We start from the raw sequence: 19,076 nt of genomic DNA, 5'->3' as shown, positions 1-19,076 counted from the left end.
TACAGCGCTGGCATATTAGCAATTGAGATCCTACTTGAAGGACAAATTAGGAAGCAGTCTGAGTTTGCCAGAGGGAAGTAACTTTGAATATGTGATTACAGATACAATGATAATCAAAAGATTTATAACAAATATGTATATTAAACTGCAAGAAAAGGAGAATGAGGAAACAAATGGTAAAACTAAACAAAAATGGGAACAAGATTTAAATATAAAGATAAAAAAGGAAACATGGGAGAAGTTATGTTCTGGAACGATGAGAAATACAATAAATACGAGGTTACGTATGATACATTATAACTGGATACACAGGCTATACATTACACCTCAAAAGTTAAATAAATGGGACCCAACAATATCTGATAGATGTTTTTGATGTAAAAAAGAAATGGGAACAACAATTCATGCAATCTGGACATGTGAGAAAGTAGAAAAATTTTGGGAAGATCTAAATCAGATATTAAGTAAAATTACAGAAAACGATATACCAAAGAATCCAGAGATCTTCCTCCTAAGTAACATAAAAAACAAAGAATTTGGAATTGATTTGGAGGATGCATAAAAAAGATTTGTTAAGATAGCTCTAGCCGTAGCAAAAAAATGTATTATGTCAACCTGGAAATTGGAAGATAATTTGAAAATACAACAATGGTATATAGAAATGAATAAATGTATTCCATTAGAAAAAATAACATATAGTTTAAGAAATAATATTGAAATATTTGAACAAATATGGGAGCCTTACATGAAACACAATAGCGAAAACCTACCGGGGACATTCACTACCTAAATTAACGGAATGAGAAGGAAATGAAAAGAATTGACTCAGTGGAATTTCTTGTGTATTTTTATTGAATGACAACATTGTTTGACTGGTTTAATGTATCTTAGATTTTGTACTTTAAATGGATGGGAGGGGGGAGGTAGGTAGGGTGGGATGGGAGGAGGGAGGGGGAGAGAAAATGGCACTGTATATGTGTGAAAAGGAAAAAGTGTGTATCATGGTTAATGTGGTTTATGGTGTGAAAAATAAAAAAATTTTTAAAAAAAGAAAAGTTTCCTCAAGGGAATCACACCAGAGGAAAAGGTTAGTTACATCCTTCTTTGGATGGGGGAGCGAGGACTAGACCTGTTTAATAGCTGGGAGCTGGCTGAAGGAGAAGAAAATAACCCAGAAAGGATATTAGAAAAATTTTCCTCTCATCTGGAATTGAAATTCAACCATAGAATAAAGGGAGACAAGTTCCAGGAATTAAAACAAGAGCCTAATTTCCTCACAAGGCTAAAGAACATTCCAGCAAAATGCAAGTTCAAAGAAATCGAGGAGAGAAGAATCGACCAACTAATCTGGGGAAGGACTCATCCTGAAGGGCAGAAAGCTCTCCTAGGAAAAGACAGCTTGAAACTAGCAGATGCTGTAGACACAGCCAGGGCCGTCGAGACCACTAGGAGGCAAATGCAATCCCTCTCCGTGCAGGCCAACATGCAGGATAGAGATAGAAGTGTCGATGCCATAAAGCGCACACAGAGAAAGTCACAGACATCCGAGAATTGCAGAGGTACGGCAGAATGCACCCCTTCAATGACCGCAAGAAATGCCCCGCGTATGGTTCGAAGTGCAGGACCTGTGGGAAGGTCAATCATTGGGAAAAGATGTATAGGTCTGACATGAAAAGAGAAAGAAACAAAGAATACAGAAGGAAAGTACAACACGCCAAGGGAAATGACAGCAGTGACTCCGATTCACTGACGCTCGGCATCAAAACAATACTCCTCCATGAGACATCCAAGAAAGGGAAAGGATAAAGAAATGAATTGTACACCTCAATCCAAGTAAAAAGAAAGATTGGAAACAAACTAACAATATTCAACTTGAAAATAAAGTTGGATACTGGATTACAAAGCAACCTCCACCCGCTTAGACTGTACCTCCAGATGTTCCCCGAGTACATAAAGAATGGGTATCCGGAGGAAGGCACACTAGAAGCTGTAAATATCACACTCACAGTCTATGGTGGCCCCGTGATTAAACAACTAGGAAAAGTCCAAATAAAAGGCAAACATAAAGGAAAAAGCATCATATGCACATTCTTTGTGGTTGACGCTGACAGACCAGCAATCCTAGGCCTGAATAGTTGTCAGAAATTATAGCTAATTTCTGTAAACAATTAGATCAGAGAGAAGAAAATGTCCAAGAGGATTAATAGCGACACCCTCTTGAGCAACGCCCTCCAATCACAAATAAGGCCGAGCTCATGGAAATGTACCCTGAATGCTTTGATGACACAGTCAGGTGCTTTGGGAACTTTGAATACCACATTACCTTAGACCCAAAATACAAACTAATAGTCATGCTCCGTGAAAGGTGCCAATAGAGCTGAAACAAAGGCTCAAGCAGGAGCTGGAAGAAAAACAAATAATAGCAAAGGTAGTAGAGCCAATTGACTGGGTAAATTCTATAGTAGTTAAAGAAAAACTGAATGGCCTCCTAAGAATATGTCTGAACCCCAAAGACCTAAACCAAGCAATCAAAGGAGAGCACTATCCAATACCAATGCTGGAAGACATCACTTCTGAACTAGTGGGATACAAAGTCTTCAGTAAGCTAGATGCCAAGAATGGGTATTGGAATGTGAAGCTGGATGAAGAATTGACACTGCTAACAACATTCAACACTCCATTCGGTCGGTACAAGTACCTGCGCCTACCTTTTGGCCTGAAGGTGAGCCAAGACGTCTTCCAGCAAAAGACAGATGAGACCTACAGGGGATGCAAGGGCACTGTCGGCATCGCAGATGATATCTAGATCTTTGGCAGAGATGGGAAAACCCATGATCTCCAGCTACATGAGGCCATGGAGAGAACAAGAGGGGCTGGCATCAAACTCAATGAAGACAAATGCATCATCAAGGTGGAGGAGTGCCAGTTCTTCAGAATGGTGGACACACCTGAAGGGGTCAGGCCAAGTCCAGGGAAGGTAACAGCCATTGATGAAATGGAACACCCAAAGGATATAAAGGAACTAAGAAGCTTCTTCGTCCTGGTCCAATATATGAATTCCTTCATCCCACACATGGCAGACCACACAGCCAACCTCAGAGAGTTGCTGAAAGAGGATGTGGAGTTTCAGTGGTCACCATCGCATCAGTGAGATTTTGACAAGCTAAAGGAAGTGGTCTGCAGAGAAGTAGAACTGAGCTACTGTGACAGAAAAAAAACTGTCACATTACAAGTAGACATTTCCATCAGAGGCCTTGGGGCAGCACCGGTGCAGGAAGGAAAACTGATATCCTTTGCCTCAAAAGCCCTGACAACAGCAGAGACCCAATACGCCAATATTGAAAGGGAGCTGTTTGCAGTCGTATATGGATGGGAAAAATTCCTCTATAGGAGACAGTTTGTGGTAGAGAGTGATCATCACCCGCTGGAACACTTGCAGAACAAGAACCTCAGCAAGGCACTGGCCAGATTACAGACGCTACTCCTCTGGCTCCAATGTTACGACTTTACCTTGAAGTATAGGCCAGGGAAGGAAATGGTGCTTGCTGATGCTTTGTCACGTCTTTCCCCAAATGAAAAATACAAAATGAAAGACGTAGAAATCAAGATACATCTCCTCGTCAGGGTAACTAATAACAAACTAAACCTGATTAAAGAAGAAACCGCAAAGGATGAAGTGCTGCAGCTGCTCTCCCAACAGGTGATACAGGGATAGGCAGAAAGGATAAAACAGGTAGAGCCTACAATACGTCAGTATTGGTCTATCAGGGATGACATATCCTTGGAGAACGGTGTACTGCTGGCAGGGTCTCAGCTGATAATACCAGAGACAATGAAAAAAGAAAGCCTCCAGAAAGTACACCAAGGCCACATGGGAATGGAGAAACGCAAACTTAGAGCAAAGTCAGCAGTTTACTGGATAGGCATGTACAAGGACATCGAAAACATAGTGGCTACATTTCCGGCAGACCAGAAATACACAAAAAAAGATGATACCCACATGAATACCCGCCAGGCCATGGCATATAGTGGGAGCAGACCTGTTCGCAGAAAACCAAGAATGATATCTGATTGTGTCCTGCTACTGCTCCAAACTCCTCTTCATCAGGGAAGTGAAGGATCTGAAAGCATCGACCATCATTGCTGCAGCACGTGCGCTCTTCACAGAACAGGGGATACCTGAACAAGTGATATGTGACAATGGGATCCAATTCACATCACGTGAATTCAGAGAAATGGCTGCAGAATATGAGTTCACCATCAGTACTTCATCACCACATTACCCCAAGGGCCTGGATTCATTGAGAGGCAGGTACAGCCTATGTCGCCCTTCTGTCACTGCGAGCCACACCCTTGGGGGTCGACATGAAATCCCTGGCAGAGCTTCTGAATGGCAGAAAGTACAAGACACCCCTGCCAAGCAAAATCCATCCACCAGACGACCAAGAGGAAACAAGAAGAAAGTTGACTAACATACAAGAGGGAAGTTGTCAACATTATAATAAACATCCCCAAAGACTACCAGAACTCTTCAGAGGGCAGAAGATACATGTTCAGAGCCAGTGATAAAACCCTGGAGTCCAGCAAAGATTGTTAGAGAAGCTGAGATGCCAAGGTCATACATCATTGAGACAGAATCTGGTAGACAGCTGAGACGAAGCAGGATCCACATTTGCCCAACCCCAGATCCGATACGCAAAGTGCCAGGAGCACCACCAGCTTCTAAAAATCCAACAACTTGTGAAGGAATAAGAGTAGAAACCCCCAACCAACATCACCGTAACAACTGAACAGCAAGCAACAGAAGAACTGAGGCAAACAACACCACCACCCACAACCGTACTAACACTACTGAAGCAAACAGACACAACAAGGTCTACGAGGTGGAGAAGCAACATCCTACCACCAGTATGATTCCGCTGAGAAGAATATAGAACTTCAATTGTGTAATTATAATAATTAATTCTTAATGGCAAGTGCAGGTAAAGAGCCAGTAACTATTTATTTTTAAGAAATGTTAAATCTTAATAAATCTTTTAATTTATAATTTAAAAATTTAAGAAGGAAGGATGTTATATACAGAGGAAACTTGGGACTATTTTATGCTGGAGCATGAACACTGCAAGACTGTAAGAGTCACATCACACTTGAGTGGTGAGCCTGCTCTGTGAGACACATTGTAAGAGCCGCATCATACTTGAGTGGTGAGCATGCTCAGTGCGACACATTGTAAGAGCCGCATCACACTTGAATGGTGAGCATGCTCAGTGCGACAGTGTATCAATACATGACCAGTAACCTGATGTGAGTAAAGATTTGTGCTTCTAAACTTACAAGCTTTTCTTAGTGTTTATTAAGACCTCTGATGGTACAACCGAGGACATAACACCGCTCCCCATGTGATACCCTTGTCCACCCCTCCCTTCCCACCAATTATCCCCTTTGAACAAACCCCTGTGACCGCAGGAGATGCTGCACTTGAGCCCACGCCTCCTCCTTCATCACCATTCAGGGCCCCAAGCAGTCCTTCCAAATGAAGCAACTCATCAGTTGTGAATTAACAGGGGTCATCTGTTTCATCAGAGAGACTGGACGCAGACTGGGAGATGGTTTCATTCAGAAACTTAGCTCTGACTGCCACAATAGCGGGAATCTCCCAGTGGCCATCCATTTCAATTTTTCACCCCATTCCTATGCCAACATGTCTGTTCATGGATTAATGCACTGACAAACTGAGACCACCTGCAAATTAGAGGAACAGCATGAGGGGGGTTGGAGAGTTATGGACGGAGAGTGGGAGGGGGGAGCTAATGGAGTTGTTCAAGTGAACTGGCATGGACTCAAAGGGCCAACATGGCCTGTTTCCGCACTGTAAACGTTTATATGGTTATTCAGTCTATGCACCATCCAAATAGAGGGCATCAACTTCTCCAGTTTCTGTTATCCCACCCCCACATCTCTCCCTTTACCCTATCCCTAGTTCTCCTTTTCTCCAGCTCTGCATTTACAGAGTCGCCCCTTCCTGCAATCAATTCCCACCTTTCCTCTCATCCTCCTATCCATGTCCAATGATCACCTTTTGTCTGTTGGTCTATTCTTTTCCCCTGCCCTTTTTTCTCTTCTCCCCCAGCCTTTTTATTCAGGTGTCTGCCCACTTTTTGTTCATTACCTTGAAGAAGGCTCAGGCCCAAAATATTGGTTATATATCTTTTCCTCCTATGGGCACAGCATTTTTGTTTTAACCACAATCACAGCATCTACAGACTTCAGTGTTTACTCTTATTTGAATGCCGTTAAGATACCTGTTTCAAGCACTTTGTCTGGCAGCTCCTTCCAAATGCCCACCACCCTCTGAGTGAAGAACTGTCCCCTTACTCCCCTTCTAAATACCACCTCCCTCATCTTATAGTATTGCCCTCTTAAGTCAAGCCAAGTTTATTTGCATCTGATTGCACAAGTACAACCCAACGAAATCATGTTCTCCAGTCCTCGGTGCAAGACACGCAGGGCAAGTATTCATGTATACAAATAAATAAATATTGTTTCATAAATATGAGAGTGTCAGATTGATAGTGCAAGCAGTTCCTTTTGGCGTTCAGCATTCTCACTGCCTGTGGGAAGAAACTGTTCTTTGGCCTGGTGGTGCAGGCTCCAATAATCCTGTGCCTCTTTCCAATATAACCATATAACAATTACAGCACAGAAACAGGCCATTATGGGCTTTCTAGTCTGTGCTGAAACTCTTTCACTCTTCTAGTCCAACTGACCTGCACTCTGCTCAAAACTCTCCATACCCTTTCCATCCATATAGCTAACTAATTCTTCTCTTAAAAGATAATATTGTATTTGCCTCCACTACTTCCACTGGACACCACTCTCTGAGTAAAGAAAGTCCCTCTTCTGCCCTCTAGCTTACAGCTCATGTCCTCTAGTTTGAATCTCCCCTATCCTCAATGGAAAAAGTCTATCAACATTTACTCTATCCCCCTCAAAATTTTAAAAACTACCAAATCCCCCCTCAGTCTTCTGCGCTCCAAGGAATAAAGCATTTGAAAGATGCTGTGTGTGGGGTGGAAGGAGTCCTCAATTATTTTGTGCACCCTCTTCAGACAACAATCCTGGCAGATCACGTCGATTGGGAAGTGAGGGGATGGTCCTGTGGATTGACCTCGGATCCATTTCTCTGAAGCAACAGTGCCACACTATAATGCAGCCAGTCAGGACGCTCTCGATAGAGCTCCTGTGGAAGGTTGACATAATTGTGGCCGATAGACCTGCCCACTTCAATCTTCTTGGGAAGTGCAGTCGCTGTTGTATATTCCTGACAAGTGAGAAGTGTGTCCACGATAGGTCACTAGTTAAATTAACTCCAAGGAACTTGGGGCTCTCCTCTCTTTCCACTACAGGGTTGTTGATGTGTAGTGGAGGGTGGACATTTCTGGTCCACAATCATCTTCTTTCTCTTGTCCATGTTGAGACTCATCTTAGATTTTCCAACTCTAAGCAACATACTGCCACTGTTCACCTTATCCATGCCCCTTGTGATTTTACAGACCTCAATAGGATCCCCTCTCAACCTCCTGCACTTTGAGGAAAACAGGCCTATTTTTTTCCATTCTCTCACCATAAGTAAACCTCCCTAATCCTGGACACAACTTCGTAAACTCGTATGTACCTATTCCAACTTTATAATATCCTTCTATAGCTTGGTAACCAAAGGTGCACACAATATTCTAAGTGTGTTCTCACTAACGTCTTGTATAATTTTGACATGACATCCCACACTTGTATTTAGTGCCCTGATTAATAAAGGCAAATGTCCCAAATGTTTTCTTCACTGCTCTGTCAACCTGTGCTGCCATCTTTAAAGAACTATGTACTTTCACCCCGAGGTCCCTCCACTCCACAACACCCTTTAGGCCACTGCCATGAACTGGTTTGATTTACCCAAGTGCAGCACCTCGTATTTCTCTGAGTCAAATTGCATTTACCATTCCATAGCCCAATTCCCAACTGCTTAAGATCCCATTGTAAATTCTTCACTGTCCATCGTAGCACATATTTGGGTGTCAACAGCAAACTTACCTGACCATAAACATCCTAACACAAATCATTCATATATATTACTGTACAAAGATCATCCATGCCACCCCTGACATCCCCTTGTCTTCCCTCTTTGTCACCTCTTCAAAACATTCCATCAAGTCTGTGAGACAGGATTTCCCATGCACAGATCCACGATGGCTGGCTCTCCTTAATTATCCTTGGCCATCAAAATGTCGATAAATTCTATCTCTCAGAATCCTCTGGCATCAGAGTAACAGGTCTATAATTACCCAGATTATCCTTGCAGCCCTTTTAAAATAAAGCACAACATTTGGGCACTTCTTTTGTCCTCAGCAATGAGTTAAAAACGTCTGTCAAGGCCCCAACAATTTTCTTCCTGCCTTCCAAAAATGTTCTGGGCTGCACCTGATTCTGGACCCAGAGAATTATCCACCTTGATATGATCTAAGACCGTTAACACCTCTTCACTACTGATGCAGTCACACTCTTGGATAGCTTTTTAGTTACCTCCCTCCCCTCCCACTCTTGCCTATCCTGAACACATTCACAAAATATTAATTTAAGACCTTCCCCATCTTCTCCGGCACTACTCGTAGATACCTCTCTGGTCCTGAGGGGGCCTATTCTTTCCATCATAACTCTTCTTAATATATTGAGGAAATCTATTTTTGGATTCTCCCTTACATTGTCTGCAAAAGCCATCTCAAAACCTTGGTTAGCTCTCATCAATTATGACAAAGGGCTTTAACCCTATTCTCTCTCCACAGATTCTACCTGAGCAGCTGAGTATTTCTAGCATTATCTGGTTTTATTTCAAAATTCACCATAAGCAGGGTTTTTTTAACAATCACCTTCAATCTGACTATCTTTGGTGTTGATGGAATTATAGCCCCTTTCACACTGACACCTTGTCCAAGTAATTGACGGCCAGTCTACTGGTTAAGGATCCAGTGTGAAAGCGGCACACAGGCATACTCAGACGCTGAGGATAATAATAACGAGGTAAGCATCATCCTGGCGTCTGATGATCTCTGCATGCTGAATAGCCCAGTATGAAAGGGACAAAGGGTACCCTGGGTTAAAGTTGATTACATTTTTGCATGAGTGCAGGAATGTGAAGGAAACAAAAGAGTGAAAATAAAATATAAACTTTTCCAACCTATATAAACCTTTATAAATATCTAAATAATAGTGGAAAAGTCACAGCAGGAGAGAGAGAGAGATGGCAGATCTGCCCTCCCAGAATTCCGTGTGGCAAAGAAACCCCTCCATGAGTGCTTTGTACATACAGCCCTTTCCCTGCCGCACAGAATTCTGGGAGGGCAGGTCCGCCATCACTATTTCCCATGGTCTCTATACATTGTGGCTTTCCCCACAGTGTTTAACAATTGTGCAGCTACACCTTCCCACTGTATTTTATAAAATTATGAAGGTTTATATAGGTCGGCACAATGACAGGCTGAAGAGCTCATACTGTTCTGTACATAATGTTTAATTATGTTATAATTAGGCATGATTAATTCTGTTTAAATACAAAATCATAATGCATTGATCAGGATTTAGGGCAGGTCCACCATTGCTCAGTGTGTCACTCAGACGTCACCGGTGGAGGATAGAATCCCCTATCCCCAGGAATGCCTTGTGATGAGTGTTAACAGTTGTCCAGTGTGAAAGGCATAAGCGGCTTCCTCAATTGATTCATTGAACGGCCAATCTACTAGGAAGCCAGTGTGAAAAGGGCTATCCTGTACCATGCTCAAAATTGGGTGCAGGAACTTCCTATTTCGTAAATTTGCTGTAGTTTAATTGCATCTTATTGGCTGCAAAGTGATTTAACATGACTTGGAATCTGAAACTACACGAAACAAATGTAAATCTTTCTTTTCCCTGTTAGACAAGGAAGTCTGCAGATACTGGAGTCAAGGGCAATATACAAACTTGGAGAAACTCAGCAGGTCACGCATCATCCATCAGAAGTAAAGGGGAACCAACATTTCGGCCCTGGGCCCTTCGTTAGGTATCTCTCTTTTCCCTGATCTTTTCCAAACCGAACTGTTACAATGAGTTGAATTTACACCCAAGTCAAACCCCCAACTCTTAACCAATCAGCAGGCTGTGATAGTAAGCATGCAATCAATTCTTAAGCTCTGCAGGTGTGTCTGGCTGTGCATAGAGCTGATTGGAGGATCAGTAGCTGCAATGTTCCTATCTGAACACACACTACAATCACATAAATCACGCTCAGCACATTTTGGATCAGAAAACAAACCACAGTTGCATCAGAATTGGTTCAAAGTCTGACACAAGAATATTCAGCGATGTACTTTAATAGATAAAGATACATTTTAACAAGTATTGATCACTGATTGCTGAAACAAGTTATTGGCGGGATTATATATTAATTATTTGAAGACATTTGGCTCTTGCACATTATAAAGTTGTTGACAGCCATTTGTTTGAACATACAAATTTCTGTCACTCGATCACGTATTAATTACGTTCTTTGTGAGGTGGGTTCACTTATCAGTGACGAACATGACATACCCCCTGATTCAGAGTGATTAGTGGAGTTAGGGAGAGCCCATCTAATTCTGTATTTAAGGACGTAGATAGTCCAGTGAAAGGACATCAGACACCTGAAGGACTTCAGAGTTAAGACTACTTGAAAGAAAGTTCAAACTCAGACTGATCCACGAGGGCAGAGCCCAATCCAGCAAGCAGAGTGAGTGAAGATCACATCATTGTTCAGAGTTTATTGAAACAGATTCTACTGAGAATAGATGTATTTTCCAATTGGGACACATGGTTATTGTCATTGAAGCTGATTTTTGCACATTATTGGGAGTTAATCGTTATTTCCATTTAAATGGTGTTTCTTTTGTTACTTTTCTCTTTCAGACCATAATAACGGTGCCTATTTATTTATTTTTATATTGCTATCTTTTTATATTGCTGTCTACAAAATGTTTTAACAATTAATTCAATCAGAAGACATAAATTTAAGTCACTTGAATAATGAATGTACAATGCATGAATTCATGTGCCCATGTCAACAGTCTGCCTCAATTAGGGAACTGAATTAATTTTCATTGCAGGTTCTCACCACTATTCTGGGAGAAGACATGGCACCCCAGGTGCAATCTCAGCCCCTGCTCGGTCTGAATGTGATCAAAGGGGATCTGAATGACCTGAGTCCAGCAGTGAGAGACTTTGTGGAAGAAAGTGCAAAGCTGTGTCAGCCAGCCAGCATCCATATCTGTGATGGCAGTGAAGAAGAGAACAGGCAGATTCTGTCGTTGATGGAGGAGCAGGGAATGATCAAACGCCTACACAAGTATCAGAACTGGTGAGCAATGTTCCACCAATACATTAACAGAACTGGTGAGGTGTACCTCGACACATGTACCAGAATTAGTGAGCAGTGTTCCCCCTGACACAAGTACCAGAACTGGGGAGCAATGTTCCCCTGACACACGTACTAGAACTGATGAACAGTGTTCCCCCGACACACATACCAGAACTAGGACACCAAATTCACTAGCCAGATCTTTAAATTCAAGGTGAATAGTGACCTGGCTCCTGAAACACATGATGAGACAAAGTGAGAAATTCCAGTTTGTGAAGTGATGCGAAGAACAAATGGAGCTTATTGATAAACACTCGTGAATGATCAGGAAGTAACGAATGTCAGTGTGGCTGGTCCTTGCAGCAAGAGGCAGGATGTGGGCTCAGTTAATTTTCAGGGACTGCACCCACAGTCACAGACACAACAAGAGGAGAGGGAGCACACATTACGTTAAATTCACTGCCTCTTTCCCTCGGTAGCTCACCCCAAGCATGTCCATTGTATTCAACATAAAAACCTGGCAATATAATTTTGGGCATTTCAAGATTCCATATTGTCATGTAATAGTACAGACCATGTAATATTACACAAAATCGTTTTCTGCCTGCCGTAAGAGTCACCATTAATGTTGCTTGAGAGAAAGAGTCACTGAGTAACTGTTGCCTCTGAGATTCGCCTCCAACCGTCCTGCAGCCTTTGGAACCATCAACAATCTGAATTCCTGATACAAACCTCCAACACGATCAGGATGGGATTAGTGTCTGAGAGAGAGAGAGCCTCTGTTGCTCTCAGAACCCTCTCGAATCCCAGCTCCAATACTTGGTTCGCATGTGCTAGCCTCTAGCAGTCTGCAGCCCTTTTGGGAACCCTGACCGCAAGTCAAACACAGCGTATTTGGGTCCCTCTGCCGCTTAGCCCCTCGCTGGTCTCCTGCCATGGTACTCGACCTGTAGGGTCATCTCATCTACTTCTTCTCAAGGAGGGGTGCTCTCCCCATTCTCCAGGTTGGTTGTAGAATTTTCATTTAAAACACTGCCAGATCCTTAAACAGACTGTTTAACACCTGTACAGATCCACTAGGATTAGGAACGGGAGTAGTGCTCTCCTGCATTCACACCAGCGACAGTTAGTACCAGAACTCTGCCCTCAATTCAGAATAATCACTCCTTACAAGAATGTACTGAAGGTGTGAGTGGGAGGATTATTTGACACCAGGAGGTCACTCAATCACTGCCTCTTGTCTTCATCCTCAGCTGGCTGGCTCGCACAGACCCCAGGGACGTTGCTCGAGTGGAGAGTAAAACGGTAATTGTAACCCCTGAGCAGAGGGAGACCATTCCCATGGCAAAGAATGGGGAGAGCCAGCTCGGGCGATGGCTGTCGGAGAAGGAATTTGAAAAGGCCTCCAATACACGATTCCCAGAGTGTATGAAAGGTACAGCAATTAATTCAACCTGTAATATCTGCCAGCGACACCTGTATCTTCTGTTAACAGTGCCAGTCACTGAGTCTTCGGTGTGAATTTGACCAAACCTGAACCACTTCGCTGATAGCCAGATCCCTCACCCTTCAAGAAACCGATTGTGGTTCCATACCATACCAAGGATCCGAGGTCTCTGGGTCAGCTTCCAACGACACACACTGCAAATAAGCTTCTCCAATGCACCTAATGTACACATGAGAGGACTGCACATATTTCACAGTGTAGACTAGAGAGTATATATTATAGAGGTCCTACCGTATTCCTCAGTGTAGAGTGTATATTACAGGGATCCTGCAGCATTTCACCGTGTAGACAAGAACAGTAACAAAAGCTAAAATTGTCCTTGAGATTTCCAGAGTAGTATTTCTTCTCTTGCTCAGCAGTGGCCCAGACTGACCTTCTTACTTTATAACTCCAGGCCGCACCATGTACCTGATCCCATTCAGCATGGGGCCAGTAGGCTCGCCCCTGTCCAGGATTGGTGTCCAGCTCACAGACTCGCCCTATGTTGTGGCCAGCATGAGGATCATGACTCGCATGGGAACGGCAGTGCTGGAGGCACTGGGCGAGGGGCAGTTTGTGAAGTGCCTGCACTCAGTGGGATGCCCTCTCCCACTAAAGAGTGAGTACCATGCTGCCATTCTGTAGTTTGGAGGAAGGACTCCGGTGTGTTGTGTTTAACCTTTGGTGATGACCCTTCTCTTGTGTGCAGAGCCATTGGTCAATAACTGGCCTTGCAACCCCGAGCTGATCCTGGTTGCCCACATTCCTCAGCGCAAGGAAATCGTCTCATTTGGGAGCGGCTATGGTGGAAACTCCCTGCTGGGGAAGAAATGCTTTGCCTTGCGCATTGCGTCGAGGATGGCCAAGGACGAGGGATGGTTGGCTGAGCACATGCTGGTAAGTAGCCATGGGCCACTGGCTGGGGAGCTGTCACTCAGAGGTCACCCAGCGGGGTTGGGGGGGGGGTGAATGATCAGTGACGTAGCCTCTCACCAGCCTCTCCCATCCCTCCACAGATCCTGAGGGTGACCAACCCCCAAGGGCAGAAAAAGTACATGGCAGCTGCCTTCCCCAGTGCCTGTGGCAAGACCAACATGGCCATGATGAGGCCAGCATTGCCAGGCTGGAGAGTGCAGTGTGTGGGAGACGATATTGCCTGGATGAGATTTGATGGGCAAGGTGTGTTGGTTTTGATGCTTGTGTACTGGAGAGGGAGGGTGGGACAGAATCTTGCTGGGAGCTAGTGTGCAGCGGAGTCTGCACCTTGGCCTGGTGTGAACGGGGATGAATCTGTCATCAAAGCCCTTCCTGCTCCTACCCACAGGAATCCTGAGGGCAATCAACCCGGAAAATGGCTTCTTTGGTGTTGCCCCTGGCACCTCCATGAAAACCAATCCAAACGCCATGAAAACCATGGAGAGCAACACCATCTTCACCAATGTGGCTGAGACCAGTGATGGAGGGGTTTACTGGGAAGGGATGGACCAAACCCTGCCCCCCGGCGTCACTGTGACATCGTGGAAGAACCGAAAATGGACGCTGGAAGATGGAGAACCTTGTGCACACCCCAACTCCAGGTTCTGCGCTCCTGCCAGGCAGTGCCCCATCATGGACCCAGACTGGGAGTCTCCCGAGGGTGTTCCCATTGAAGCCATTATCTTTGGAGGGCGGAGGCCAAAAGGTAGGAAAGTCCATCTAATAAAGCAGCTTGAAGAAGCATTGGATGTCCAGAGTGCAGAACACTGAAACTGTATTGACCACAGCTCACAGTGCAAGGCCCACACGCTGTACTGACCACAAAGTGCAACATGAAAGTCTGCAGACACAGTTTATAGTAAAAAAACATCAAAATGCTGGAGGAAATCAGCTGGTCTTTTCAGCATCCATTGGAGACAAGATATATTGCTGATGTTCTGAACAAGCATAATAAATTTTTACCACTTCCCTTACATATCCAATTAACACTTTTATTGCTCTGGGTTCTCCCCCATCCAGCATTGTCTGCGTTCGGAGACTTTCTGAGATCTGCTGCCTCTAGCTTATTCAGTGCTTATTCCTTGAAGAAGGGCATAGGCCTGAAATGTTGGCAATATATATTTGTCTCCTATGGACACTGAAAAGACCGGCTGAGTTCCTCCAGCATTTCAGTGCGTTTGACCACAGAGTGTAGACAAAGTGCAGGACACTGGCACTGTATTTACCACAGCTCACAGTGCAGGGCACTGGCACTCTACTGACCACAGCTCACAGTGCAGGGCACTGGCACTGTACTGACCACAACTCACAGTGCAGGGCACTGGTACTCTACTGACCACAGCTCACAGTGCAGGACACTGGCACTCTACTGACCACAGCTCACAGTGCAGGACACTGGCACTCTACTGACCACAGCTCACAGTGCAGGACACTGGCACTCTACAGACCACAGGTCACAGCGCAGAAGAATCCTTACAGTTGATGGCTGTAAATGAATATGCTTTGAGAAATCAAGCCGAGTTCTGGGCCTCTCAGCGGATGTTGCAAAATTGCCAATCTGACCTGGTCCCAATTTCTAGCTGTTGTCCCAGATCCCTCAGCATCTTCCCTGTCCAGGTACCTATCCCAATGTCCATGAAACTGTGAATGTAGCCATCTCTGCCACTCACTCTGGCAGCTTGTTACAAACAACTACATGTGATGGACATAATCTTGGAGCAATCTCTGACTTGCAAAGTGCTACTGCACTTACTGCAGCACTTTGTGACATCATAAGGTGGCGAACAGAGCTGTTCAAACCACTCCACTTGTGGTCTATCCAAGGCTCTCTGTGTATCTACATAGGTTCAGCATGTTTCTGACAAGGAGATCCAGTGCAATCATTGTGTGTGGCAGTGCCTCTCTAGATGCAGATCTCCAACAACTCATTCCTACAATCCTCAGGTCACCAGAACTTCTCACCAAAATGTGCCAAATATATCCATATCTCAGAGTTCTTCTGTCCTGTTCCAGGTGTCCCTCTGGTGTACGAAGCATTCGACTGGCAGCATGGAGTGTTCATTGGAGCATCCATGAGATCAGAGGCTACAGCTGCAGCTGAGCACAAAGGTAGGAGAGCAAAACTGGGACAGGAGGTGGAACAAGACTGGGATGGGGATTAGAACAAGACTGGAATAGGGGAGTAAAACAAGACTGGGGCAGAAAACACAGCAAGACTTGGGGGGGGTAGTACAACGTGGCTGAGATGGGAGCAATGGTGAGACTGGGAAGGGGTACAATGAGACTGGGATTGGTAAAGTGAGACTGACTGAGGTACAACGAGACTGGATGGGGGTACAGCAAGACTGGGACAGAGGTACAGTGAGACTGGGACAGGGGTACAGTGAGACTGGGACAGGGGTACAGCATGACTAATGAGGGTATGGCGAGTCTGGAATGGGGTACAGAGAGACTCGGGGGATCAGTGAGACTGGGATGGGGTACAATGAGACTGGGATGGGAGACGGGACAGGGGCTACATCGAGACTGTGATGGGGGCTACAGTGAGACTGATGGGTTTACAATGAGACTGGGTCAGGGGTACAATGAGACTGGGTCAGGATACAGTGAGACTGGGATGGGGTTTAGCGAGCCTGAGATGTGGGTACAGTGAGACTGGGACGGGACTACAATGAATCTGGGACAGGAGTACAGCAAGACTGTGATGGGGAGTAGCAAGACTGGGATGGTAGGGTCAGTGAGTCTGGGATGGAGGTACCGCGAGACTGGGACGGGGATGCAGCGAGACTGGGACAGTGGGGACAGTGAGACTGGGATGTGGGTACAGCATGGGTACAGCGAGTCTGGGATTGAAGGGACAGTGGGGGGGCGGGGGGAAGTTCAACACAGTGAGACAGAGAGAACTCCAACACTGGTACACTGGTTACACAGGACTGAAGGTGCAGCAACTATCAATACAGAATGTAGGCCACATGAAACAGAAAGCTGCACATTTATGTGTGAGTCCAGCATGAAGGTTGTGGTTTGTTTCCACATCAACATTCTAGTGTTTGCTGTGCTGCCCTTGGCACCTGGTCTTTACATATCCTCTTGCTCCTCCTCAGGTAAGGTCATCATGCACGACCCCTTTGCCATGAGGCCTTTCTTCGGGTACAACTTTGGCAGGTACCTGTCGCACTGGCTCAGCATGGAGCACAGGCCCAATTCACGCCTTCCCAAGATCTTCCACGTCAACTGGTTCCGCAAGGACCAGAAGAACAACTTCCTGTGGCCGGGTTTTGGTGAGAACTCGCGAGTCCTGGAGTGGATGTTCCGGAGGATCAAGGGGGAGGACTGCGCCAAGCTCTCTCCGTTGGGCTTAATCCCTGCAGACGGTGCCCTCAACCTCCAGGGCCTGAGCAACATGGACACGGACCAGCTGTTCAGCATCGAGAGGCAGTTCTGGGAAGCGGAAATCAATGAGATCAGAAAATATTTCGAGGAGCAAGTCAGCAACGATCTTCCCAGTGATGTGGCCAATCAGCTGCTGCAGTTAGAGCAGAGAATACGTCTCTTGTAACAAGGGCCAACCAACAGGAAGAGAGCAATGAACATGATCAATTCCCATAAAATGGCCACCAATTGATATTCAGCAGTGTTTAAGATTGTTAGATTCTTATTCACATGCAAGAATAATAACAAACTGTGTCACTGATTGTCAAGTTTTTACTTAATGACTGCAGGGCAAGGTCAGAAATAATGTTCCCTGATGTGGCTATTTTGCTGTCATATTTAGCAGCTCAGATATAATGTCCATCTATATTTGTAGTAGAATGAAGGCTATATTTGTAGCCTTTGAAAATGCAATGTGGCTGTGGAAATCCATAGCTCAGTACATGTCACAGAACTGCCTGTGGCTTTTGTGCAGGTAATAGGACTTTGAGCTTGTTGTCAGTTGTATTTTTTTGACTACAATCACAGCACATGCAGACTTTCATGTTTAACTCCAGTCAGTTGCTCTGAGCGTGTGTTGATATATCTGCTGAAGGAAAAGTGTACAGCAAGAAGCAGACAATGGTGATTTTAGTCGGTCTAATATATTTGATAAATCATTTCCTTATCAGCATACCACTTGATATCACTCTCTTACCCAATACACCAGATATACAAACATGGTATCTGTCTCTCCATCAGAGACTGATAGTGAACATGGAAGGCCACATCATTTATGGAAGCAAAGTGTGTTAATCTATTCAAGCACTAAATTATTTTTCTGTGACTAGCTTTGACTGAATTTACATTATTATGCAATATGTTTCTAAAAGAAGAATTGTAGATATGTGTGGTGTTTCAAAAAAATAAATTGTTTTCTTATGTTCTTTACACTTGGAATTTTATTCAATCACTTCATTCTGTGCAGAGCTATTTTTATTTGTTTTTGGGATGTGGGCATTGATGGCAAGCCAACATTTACCATCCATCTCTAATTACCTTTAAGACAGTTACATCGAATTACTGCAGTCTTTCAGAAGAACATAAAAAATGGCAACACAGTATAGGCCCTTTGGCCCGTAAGGTGTGTATGTGTGTGAAATCTCAGTCTGGCAGTAAATGGGACCATGGACGGACATGTCAGTAAGGGGAATTGAAATGGGTGGCCCCTGTAAGATCCACACTGTTGCAGCGGGCAGAGCTGAGGTGCTCAATGAAGAGATCTCCCAGTCTCTCCGATGTTGAGAGCCCACCCGCACTCTTGCTGACATGCCTATCCATGGTCTCTTGCACTGCCAGACTGAGACCACCCACAAACTGGAGGACCAATACCTCATTTTCCCACCAAGCACCCTCCAACAGATGGCATTAACATCGACATCTTTCTTTCGTTAAACACCCCCCCCCCGTCACTTCTTTCCCCCATCGCCTACCACTAGCTCTCTCCTTTTTCCCCTGTCTCCCTTCACACAGACAAAATCCAATTCTCACCTTTACTCTTATTATATCACATACGAATACAAGATGAATCACTGACAAGGGAAAATATCATCCCAACATTTACCCTCTCAACTCCCTTTAGAATTTTGTGCGTTTTAATGCATCTGTGTGTTTCAGGAGGTGCTGGTTCCAGAACTGGGGCAAAATGGAGCAATTCTTTTGTGGGGTGGGGGAGGGAAGGAGAGGAGGGGGTGGGGGAGGGGAGGGGGTGGATGAGAAGGGGGAGAGAGG

At 44.7% G+C, this 19,076-nt stretch overlaps 2 protein-coding genes across 7 annotated transcripts in view; one reads left to right on the top strand and one right to left on the bottom strand.

Moving 5' to 3' along the window:
* LOC138736041 (transcriptional repressor CTCF-like) overlaps nucleotides 1–19,076 on the bottom strand; it is a 332,424-nt gene that overhangs the window by 291,953 nt on the left and 21,395 nt on the right. The window lies entirely within an intron of this gene.
* pck1 (phosphoenolpyruvate carboxykinase 1 (soluble)) lies at nucleotides 5,200–17,569 on the top strand. Of its 3 annotated transcripts, XM_069884859.1 has the most exons (10): nucleotides 5,200–5,304; nucleotides 9,962–10,084; nucleotides 11,163–11,413; nucleotides 12,667–12,848; nucleotides 13,315–13,518; nucleotides 13,609–13,796; nucleotides 13,916–14,078; nucleotides 14,224–14,580; nucleotides 15,888–15,983; nucleotides 16,979–17,569. In XM_069884859.1, the coding sequence occupies exons 3-10, from the start codon at nucleotides 11,190–11,192 to the stop codon at nucleotides 17,431–17,433; spliced, it is 1,869 nt and encodes a 622-aa protein (XP_069740960.1). In that variant the 5' UTR covers nucleotides 5,200–5,304; nucleotides 9,962–10,084; nucleotides 11,163–11,189; the 3' UTR covers nucleotides 17,434–17,569. The 3 variants fall into 3 exon arrangements, with proteins under 3 accessions (XP_069740960.1, XP_069740962.1, XP_069740961.1); XM_069884861.1 differs by lacking the exon at nucleotides 14,224–14,580; XM_069884860.1 differs by lacking the exons at nucleotides 5,200–5,304; nucleotides 9,962–10,084 and adding an exon at nucleotides 10,688–10,789.

Source organism: Narcine bancroftii, chromosome 6 (assembly GCF_036971445.1).
Source record: "Narcine bancroftii isolate sNarBan1 chromosome 6, sNarBan1.hap1, whole genome shotgun sequence".
Taxonomy (NCBI): Eukaryota; Metazoa; Chordata; class Chondrichthyes; order Torpediniformes; family Narcinidae; genus Narcine; species Narcine bancroftii.
Note: the sequence above shows the minus strand (reverse complement) of the source record. Positions and strands in the feature narration are given on the sequence as shown.

Excerpts from the sequence above, each read along its gene's own strand:
- pck1 (XM_069884859.1), top strand. The coding sequence starts at position 11,190 with ATGGCACCCCAGGTGCAATCTCAGCCCCTGCTCGGTCTGAATGTGATC. Across the intron at positions 13,519-13,608 it reads ATGCCCTCTCCCACTAAAGA|AGCCATTGGTCAATAACTGG; the intron begins GTGAGTACCATG and ends TCTTGTGTGCAG. Across the intron at positions 14,581-15,887 it reads TGGAGGGCGGAGGCCAAAAG|GTGTCCCTCTGGTGTACGAA; the intron begins GTAGGAAAGTCC and ends GTCCTGTTCCAG.